The sequence below is a fragment of the Gracilinanus agilis genome, chromosome 5, assembly GCF_016433145.1.
Source record: "Gracilinanus agilis isolate LMUSP501 chromosome 5, AgileGrace, whole genome shotgun sequence".
Taxonomy (NCBI): domain Eukaryota; kingdom Metazoa; phylum Chordata; class Mammalia; order Didelphimorphia; family Didelphidae; genus Gracilinanus; species Gracilinanus agilis.
In genome coordinates, this window is record NC_058134.1 from 45,665,043 (window position 1) to 45,674,777 (window position 9,735).

General features: G+C 45.4%; 1 protein-coding gene across 1 annotated transcript in view; it reads right to left on the reverse strand.

The window, feature by feature from the left end:
* Positions 1 to 9,735, reverse strand: part of ULK4 (unc-51 like kinase 4) — a 660,820-nt gene that overhangs the window by 3,750 nt on the left and 647,335 nt on the right. The window contains exon 36 of the mRNA XM_044679671.1: positions 135 to 223. Coding sequence (XP_044535606.1) covers positions 135 to 223 — 89 coding nt within the window. The remainder of the gene's footprint in view (positions 1 to 134; positions 224 to 9,735) is intronic.

Here is a 9,735-nt window from a genome sequence, read left to right on the forward strand (position 1 = left end):
CCCCCCCCCCAAGATCAAAGCCCGCCGCAGCCCTACAACAAAAGCCGGAGCGCTCCGGAGGCAGCCCAGAGTAATCCCCAGAGCCGGGAGACGCGGAGGCTGCGGGAAAGTCCTGGCAGCCCGAGGGGCCTCACCTGTTAGGCAGGGTGAGGGCCTCCAGCATGTGGATGAGGATGGCTCCCTCCTTCCTCAGGCTTTCCAAGTGCTTCTCGTTTGAAGTGATCTGGAAGGAAAAGAAAGAGTTTTAGAGGGGGCTCCGCTGGGGAGGCAGGTGGCGGCTCCGGAGCCAGGCGGGCCTGCCCAGCCCAGCCCGGGCCTCAGACCCAGAGTCCCCGTGAGGCCCTTTGGGGCCTGGGGCGCCCCGGAGCTCCCGGATTTGTCCCTCTGCGTCCACGGCGGTGGGAAGAGGGGAGGGTGTTTGTGTACGTCCATAGACGTAGCGGGCGGCCCCCCAGCCAGACCCCGGCCTCCCCTCAGGAGCCCCTCCCCCAGCGTGGATTCTTGCTGACCCTCAGCAGCTCTGGAGGCTCCCGATGACTTTCTGCTGCTCTTCAAGGAGATACAAGGAGTCTATAAAAGAGAGGAGAGGAGAGAGAGGAGAGGAAAGGAGGGAAGAGAGGAGGAGAGAAGAGGGGAGGAGAGGAGAGGAGAGAAGAGAGAGGAGAGGAGGAGAGGAAAGGAGGGAAGAGAGAGGAGAGGAGAGGAGAGGAGAGGAGAGGAGAAAGAGGAAACCAGGAGAAGAGAAGAGGGGGAGAGAGGGAGTAGGGAAGGGGAAGGCAGGCAGGCGCAGCACCTGGCCTGAAGCCCAGCTCTCTGAGACGACCCCCGCCATGTGTGGGGGATGTGGGGCGGGTGGCGGGTCTCTGAGCCGGCTTGGAAGTCCGGGGGTCACTGTACATTCCAGCTACTTCCAGGGGAGAGAAAGTGCCGCGCCTGCCTTTGGCTAGATGTGGCAGATGAGGAAAGGCCCTTCTGAAGGGACGCTGCCGGCCTCGCCGGGGGCCTCGGACCCTGGTTGGCACCTCGTTTCTTCCCCAGCTTTGCCAGACGGGTGGTGACTCTCCCGGGCAGGCTAAGCACGGGGAGATACCGGGAGGGTGACAGGAGGAAGCAGAGCCCTCAGGCGTATCCGATCCTGGGGATGCCTCATGGTTTTCCGCCATAGGAGCCTCACAGAAGTCACCACCCCATCCTGGTTCTGTGGCCCGCGCCCGAGGCTTCAGAAACCACAGGATGGGAGGCCGCTGTCCGAGGAAGCCTCCTTCCCTCCAAGGAGTCTCCTTCCCTCCAGGTCTCACAGGTAGAACTGCCCGTCCTGGCTTCTGTTGAGAAGGGACAGTGCAGGGAGGTCCTCCCGGTAGCCTCCTTCCAAGACCGCAGGCCTCGGGAGCCTTAAACCGTCTCCTGGGAAGCAGGCCGCTGGCCCTGGGCGAGGCGTCAGCAGCGGGCCTTCAGCAGCCGGCCGTGGGGCTCTCCAGGCCGAGTGCGGGCAGGGCCGGGCTCTGTGCTTCATCCCCCCAGAGAGAACAAGGAAGGGGCGGCGGTGCCGGTGCTTGGGGCCTGGACAGGGCCGAAGCTCCGGCCTGCGGGCCGCCAGAAGATGAGCGATGCTGATGGTGATAAAAGCTGTATTGAGGACCTGTTTGTTACAGGGCTGTAAAGCTGACAGACAACTTCTACTTCTGCTTAATAAAAAGAGAGGCCAGACCGGAGGAACAGCATCATTTCAGACTCCGGATCTAGACGAGGGCCCGTCACAGACAGCCTCGCTCAGCCTCAGTTTCTTCATCTGTAAAACAAATCCTGTCATACTTTCACAGGGCTGCGGTGAGAATCAAATGAAATAAAGACAAAATAGATAAAATAATGTGTTCTAACCATAAAATGTTTTAGAAATGCGTGTCCATTATCAAGGTTACACCCTATTTAAGGAGATCCCTTTTTAAGACTCATCCTGTGGTCAAGGTTAGGAAAGAGTGGCACAATCCCAAGCTGGCGCCAGCTCGGCCCTTTTCTTCTCTCTGAAGATGGGCTGTTTCCCGAGGATGGCCTCGGGGGCTGGGAAGGCTGCGGGGAGACGGGAAGAAGAGAAGGGCTCCGGGGCCACTGCTGGCTGGTCAATCAAGGCTGGCCTTCAACTGCTCGGGTCAGAAAACACCTCGTTTTATTTGCTGATCCCCGCAGGGTGCTCACCGCTCATGGAGGGGATTTCCACAGAGAAGAGCGTCACTGGCCGCGTGGAAGCTCCCGCTCATGGAGGACACTGTGCTGACTGCACGGAGCCCCGAACAGAACGAGGGCTCCTCCCAGAACCTGTGGCGGGTCACTTGGGGGGAAGCGAGTGAAAGAAAACCGTCCCTTCAGCGGGAGGGGCTGGACAGGCAAGTCAAAAGAGCTTCTAGCAGGAAAAGACGCTGCAGTAGAGCAACCAGGTAAAAAAGCCAGGGTGAGCGGGGAGAAGAGGTGAGGCTACATCACACATTTTAATGATCCTAAACTGCTCCTCGCCTTCCTGCCCCCTCGTCCTCATCCTCCCACCCAGAAGAGTGGAGATTTCTTGAGGTCAGGGGCTGTTTGTGTCTTTATACCCTCCATGCCTGCCTCACTTATGGAACATGATAAATAAATGTTTGTAGTCCTGAATTTAATTTTCACATTAGTTCTCCCCTTCCGGAAGCTATGCATGGCCATGAGCAAGAAGACACAACAACTTCAGGAGAATAGAACAGAACTAAAGGGGACCTAATGGGCACTGACTGGAAAGATGCCCGGGCTCAGTGGACCCAAGAGAGCAGAGAAATAGGAAGCTGTACAGTACGCTTTCTCTCTACCCCCAAAAATCTCCTCCACCCAGATCTAGAATGTGCCCGTTCAAATCTTGAACAAAAAATCCAAGAAATAATCTCAGGGAGTCATTTTCCAGCCCAGTTTGGCATAGAGAGGTCAGATAATGAGATCCGTGGACATAGGGGACAGGAAGCTTTATTTCCTACTACTGAGTTCTGAGTCCTAGATCCAGATCTGTGCCCAAGATTGGTGCTCCGGGGGAGGGAGGCACTATTGACTGGACACTGTAAGAAGGGAGAAACAAGTCCAAGAGCAAATAGTGTCGCTCAGATTCACAAGAGCAAAGCAGAGTCTCAGTTCCAACTTCTAATTCAGCTGGAAACTCACAAAGGAATAATCAGGATATTGCATGAATTTAATATAAATTGTACCCCCTTATTCTGTCTGAAAACCCATTTTGGATTGGCATCAGCACCACGCTTTGACTAAGAACTGTGTGCCTAACTGATATGGCATCCTGGCATACGGAAGGAAGCTGGCAGAACTCCACTCCCCACCATAGGTGGCATGGCAAGAAGTCAGAACTCTGACGAGACTGACAAGAGTCCTAGGAGAAGTGGGAAAACTGGCTTTATAAGAGAGGGGACAAAGGAAGTGCTCTCTCTGGCTGGACACTCACTCTCTCTCCCCTCTCTGGAGCATTTAATGCTTGGCATGCACTGGCTTGTGGAGCAGCCACTTATGGGACAAGCTGAAGCACTGCAGCATGTAAAGTGGCAAGGAATTAGAGCAGCCAGGTGAGGACCTTTACTAACAAATAATTATAAATTAATACAGTCTCCAGAGAATTTTAATCATAAGAACAAGACTCCTAGACCAAAGGGAAGCCTGGAATTCTGTCCCTCTGAAGCAGCAGAGCTTCTAGCTGGCAGATAGCAACCAAGTCCACCATCATCGATTGCTGCTCAGATCTAAACTCAGGTCAGACACTTGAAGAGCTCAGACTGGTGGGGGGTGAGGGACGAGGACAGCAATGAGGCTTTGACCTGGATAAGAGCATTTTGGGAACACTGAAAGCTTGCAAGCTCCCAGCCTAAACTATCACTGAGATCTTAGAATAATACAATATTCCATATCCCAAGAAAGCAGCAACAGAAACAACCCAAACCTTTTCTCCAGAAGTATGCAAAAGCCCTGCCCTAACATCAAGCTCCAAATAAAAAAGCAAGGTATAAGAATTAGCAAACAAAAAAAGAATCCCACAATAAAAAGCTTTTTTATGATGACAGGGTTACTGAAGACAGAAACCCAGAAGAGGATGATTCCAAAATATCTACAAAGCCTCAAAGGAAAACACAGCTTGAGCACATATTCAACCAGAATTTGTGGAGGAGATGAGGCAAGAGTTTAATAACTGTTTTTTATCAATTAAATGTGAGCACTAAAGAAAAAGAACAAGAGAAATAGTAGAAAGAATTGGAAAAAGAATGAACAGGTTGGCACAAGAAGTATAAAACCCAGGAAATTCCCTGAAAATTAGAATGGATTAAATAGAAACTAATGGTTCCATGAGACAGCAAGAAATATTAAAGCAAAGTCAAAAGACTAAAAGCATTGGGAAAAAAATGTAAGGTATCTCAGCAAAAACAATTGATTTAGAAAACAGAATAAAAAATTAACAATCTCTGGACTATCTGAATGCTATATTAAAAAAAATCAAACAACCTATTTCAAGAAATCTTAGAACTGCTCATATATCATAGGTTCAGTGGGCGAAGTAGAAATAGAAAGAATCCTCGGGTCATCTCTTTAAAGAAAATTCCAAATTGAAACTCCTAAGAATGTTATAGCCAAAATCCAAAATTATAGCCAAAACTTCCAGGTTAAAAAAAGAAAAAGATAGTAAGCAATAAGAAGGAGAGAATTCAGGAACTAGGGAGCCAGTCAGGCTCACTCAGGATTTAGTCTTCACTATCATAGAGGAGTGAAGAACTTGGATTATGATAATTCCCAAAGGCAAAGGATACAGGTTTATAGCCAAGAATAACTTATTCAGAAAAACTGAATATAAATAGGGAAAAAAGGTGCTTTAATTAAAATAATATAATAAAAATTAATAAAAATAATAAAAAATAGAGGACTTCAAAGCATTTGTTATGAAAATACCAAAGCTGTGTAAAAAAATCTGAAGTTCAAACCAAGGAGTTACATAGAAACCTAAAAAGGCAAATACAAATGAACCATCATAAGAGACTAAATGATTTGCACGCTTACATGCAAATATAGGCAGATAATACATGTGTTCCCACTGAACCCTACCATCATCTGGTGCCATAAAGGGACTAATTAGACAAGGAGGCCTGGGAGGGGGTTCTGTTATATCTTGATAAGTGAAAAATGGAAAGAAAGGAGAAGAGGGATATTCTAGGGAGAGAAAAGGAAAGGAAGACAAGGGAAAATGATCATATAATCAGGATATAAAAGTAGACATTTATATAGATACAGAAGAGGGGAGGGTATGAGAGGGGGCAAGGGAGTTGACACTTGAATCTCACTCTCATTTGAACTGATCAAAGGAGGAAAGAATACATACACACAGAATTTGGGTATTGAAATACATTTCACTCAGCAGATAAATTAGAGGGAAAAAGGAGAAGGTGAAAGGGGAAATTAGAGTGAGGATAGATTAAAGGAGGCATTGATCTGAAGCAAAACAAATTCTACCTAAGGATGTATGGAAATACATAGAGCTCTTTTTGAGGTTGCAAAGAATGGGAATTTGAAGGGATTGTCCATCAGTTGGGGAATGGCTGAACAAGTTTTGGTATAATGTGATGGAACACAATTGTGCTGTAAGAAATAATGAAGCACACTGATTTTAGAGAAATTGGAAAGACTTGTATGAACTAAGCAAAAGAATCAAGAGAACAATTTATACAATGACAATATGGAAAAGACATACAACCTTGAAAGACTTGGGAACGCTGATTGGCAAAATGACCAACCATGACTCTGTGAAACACAGCACCCATCTCTTCAGAGTGAGGGAGAACGCAAAGTGTCTGTGTGCATATTTGGATACAGCCAATATAGAAATTTGTTTTGCTAGCCTACACATGTTTGAAATAGCAGTTATGTTTTTCTTTTGTTCTCAACTGGGGAAAGTTAGAGTAGGGGGAGAGAAGAGAGATTTTTGCTGATTGGAAAAAGAAAAAAACCCAGATACATAACAGGTCTAAGCAAAGCCCAACATATTACCGAGAGGAGTTGTACAAGAAGCAGTGTCAACAGATATGTATGACCTGACAAAGAGGTGGTCTTACGACACATGGGAAGACTAAGGGTTGTACTAGTATTCTTAAGAATCTGAAAAGAGGAAGACCCTCTATGGACATTTATGGAAAGACATGGATAAGAACCATGCAGGATGAGAAGGCCAGTGGCCTACTACACCTGGGTAAAGGCAGAGAGTAGAAATAACCACATCAATGAGATCACAGATACACTAAAGAGTCAGCATAAGTATTATGTTGAAGACTAACATTTTTTAGTTCCCAGTAAAATGAATTCATTTTCAGTACTGCCTGGAAAAACAGCTTAGGAATATTTCTTTGGTTCTGGTACTGATTTTTTCATTTTAAGTTTAAATCTTGTTTATTTCTTTAGCTGTATTTGTTAGCAAGTTCCCTACAAGTTAGCAGACATGCAATAAATGTTTGCTGAATGAATGTATGAATGAACAAATGAAACATCACTTGAATTCATCAGTTCTACATAGGACATCCAAACGGAGGACAGAAATAGCTCTTCATTATGTAAGAGGTCAGTGCTAGCTGCAAATGACTTAGTGCTCAAATGTACCAGCTCTATTCATTTTATCAGCGATCTGGTCTAGTTTATGTTCTCCCTGGTTCACATAAGAGGCTGAGCATTTCTCAACCAGTCAGTCAAGTTGATGGGAAGGTCACCAGGGTAATTAAGCCACACTGTATGCACTCAGCCTTGCATCTGAATTAGCTTGCACCTCTGTATGGATTCTAACCCATCTCTCCGAGTGTGCCAGTGACCAACTTCCAGTTCAACTAATGCAGGCCTGATTTCTGCAGAGATTTGCACTTTAAAAAGCCAGACGTTGGGGGCAGCTGGGTAGCTCCGTGGATTGAGAGCCAGGTCTAGAGATGAGAAGTCCTAGGTTCAAATCTGGCTTCAGACACTTCCCAGCTGTGTGACCCTGGGCAAGTCACTTAAGCCCCATTGCCTAGCCCTTACCAATCTTCTGCCTTGGAGCCAATACACAGTATTGACTCCAAGATGGAAGGTGAGGGTTTAAAAAAAATAAAATAAATAAAAAGCCACATGTTAAATTTGTTCTGAAATTACACCCAACTTGATGAGTTCTGAGGGCTGCCATTTATAAATGTTAGCGGTAGTTCAATTATGTCTGAAGTTTAGCAACTCAGTCACCCTGAAGGTGTACTCCAAAAATCAGGAACCATTTCCTACAGGATTTGCATTCTGGAGTTTTTTTTTAAAATATTTATTAATATTCATTTTTAACATTGTTACATGATTCATGCTCCTACTTTCCCCTTCACCCCCCAACCTCCCCACCTCCCACGGCCGATATGCATTTCTACTGGTTTTAACATGTGTCATTGATACAGATCTATTTCCAAATTGTTGGTGCTTGCATTGGTGTGGTAGTTTCGAGTCCACACCCTCAATCATGTCCACCCCAACCCATGCGTTCAAGCAATTGTTTTTCTTATATGTTTCCTCTCCTGCAGTCCTTCCTCTGAATGTGGGTAGCGTTCTTTACCATAAATCCCTCAGAATTGTCCTGGGTCATTGCATTGCTGCTGGTACAGAGGTCCATTACATTCAATTTTACCACAGTATATCAGTCTCTGTGTACAATGTTCTTCTGGCTCTGCTCCTTTCACTCTGCATCAGTTCCTGGAGGTCTTTCCAGTTCACATAGAATTCCTCCAGTTTATTATTCCTTTGAGCGCAATAGTATTCCATCACCAGCATATACCACAATTTGTTCAGCCATTCCCCAATTGGAGGACATACCCTCCTTTTCCAGTTCTTTGCCACCACAAAAAGCGCAGCTATAAATATTTTCGTACAAGTCTGTTTATCTATGATCTCTTTGGGGTACAAACCCAACAATGGTATGGCTGGATCAAAGGGCAGGCATTCTTTTATAGCCCTTTGAGCATAGTTCCAAATTGCCAGCCAGAATGGTTGGATCAGTTCACAACTCCACCAGCAATGCATTAATGTCCCAATTTTGCCACATCCCCTTCTGGAGTTTTTTATAACATTGACTATCCTCTCCCCATGGACATCTTTTCTTCTAATGACTCTCAAGACACTGCTCACTTGGTTCTCCTTCATGGCTTACTGCTTTTTCTCAGTCATCTTTCTACACTCCACGGTTTAAATGTAGGTACCCCCTAAGCCTCTGTCTTGGAAAACTGTTTCTTCTGTCTTTATACCTTTTCCTGGTGATCTCACCAACTTTTGTCTCCATGCAGATGATTTCCAAGCTATATCTATAGCTCTAAAACCCTTTCTTGAACTTTAGTCCTGCATTGCCATCTGTAAAACTAATTTTTTTTAGATATCTCAGATTCAACATGTCCAAAACGGAAGTCATTGTCCCCATCCCCTACACCTACTCTTCTCCAAACCTCATTTACTTCCAGTCTTCCAAGTCCCCTAGTGTGGCAAGTACAGGCCACTTTGATTCTTCCCTCTCCCACTGTCCATATATGCTTAGTTAAGACTTAAGCATCTCACAGCCATCTTTCAGCCAACTGTGACTGCTGGTTTAGTTTGCTGTAGAAAAACATCTTGGGAAGTCTGGCTGTTCTTTCTTCTGCTTTTATCAAGATGCCTCCAATGCCTGCACAGCTTACAGTGCCAGAAATCATCAGAGATGGAGGAAGCTAGAAGGTCATAATACACAACTTCTTCCTGAACAGAAGCCTCTTTTATAATGTATCTGACAATTCATACTCTAGTCTTTGCTTGAAAAACTCAAGTGAAAAAGAACATGCCCTTGTCAGTGCAGTCCATTCTACTTCTGGATCACCCTATTGTTTTCTCTTATCCAGAGCTGAAATCTGCCCCTTGAAACTTTCACCTATAATGCTAGAACTGCCTTTTGAGGCCAGGCAGACAAATCCGATTTTTCTGCTACATAGTAGCCCTTCAAATACCTGAAAAAAAAGTATGTTTTTTCCGGGCTAAATATTCTCTAATTCTCTTCCTAAGTCTTCCTTTCTTCTAGCTAAATATCCCTAACTCTTTCAATCAGTTTCAAAGCACTTCCTAGTTGCCCATCTTTGGATGCTCTCCTGTTTTGTAAAGTGCTTCTTATATTAATAGCCCTCAAAAGTGAACACCGTAGTCTAGATTTAATTTGACTAGGGAAGATGACAGAACAATCATCTAGTAGTCTGTCCCTCCCTCCTTCCTTTCCTTTTTTCCTTCCTTCCTTCCTTCCTTCCTNGTTATTTGAAGAAGGTGGCCCAAGACAGGCAACCTGAAGACAGGATTATTGCCGAGCATTAGAATTAGATTGTGAGCCAAGCAAATTGTCTATGGGTGCTTCCAAGTTCCTGGAGCTTTTTGAGACTGGCTTACTAGAGCATGAGCTAACTCCAAAAATCTTGTTTTCCCTTTTAACCATTTGTAAGCTGCTGTAGTATTTTGTCATCTTCAGATGTTAAGAGAATACAAAAAGACTGGAGGGGTGTCTTATATGCTTAATAATGGGGCTTTGCTGTAGCATCCAGTTAGGATTGACTGGACAAACCATCCAGAGCCTCACGCCATGCAGCCATCCTTCCTTCCTTCTTTCCTTTCCTTTTTTCCTTCCTTTCCTTTTTTCCTTCCTTCCTTCCTTCCTTCCTTCCTTCCTTCCTTCCTTCCTTC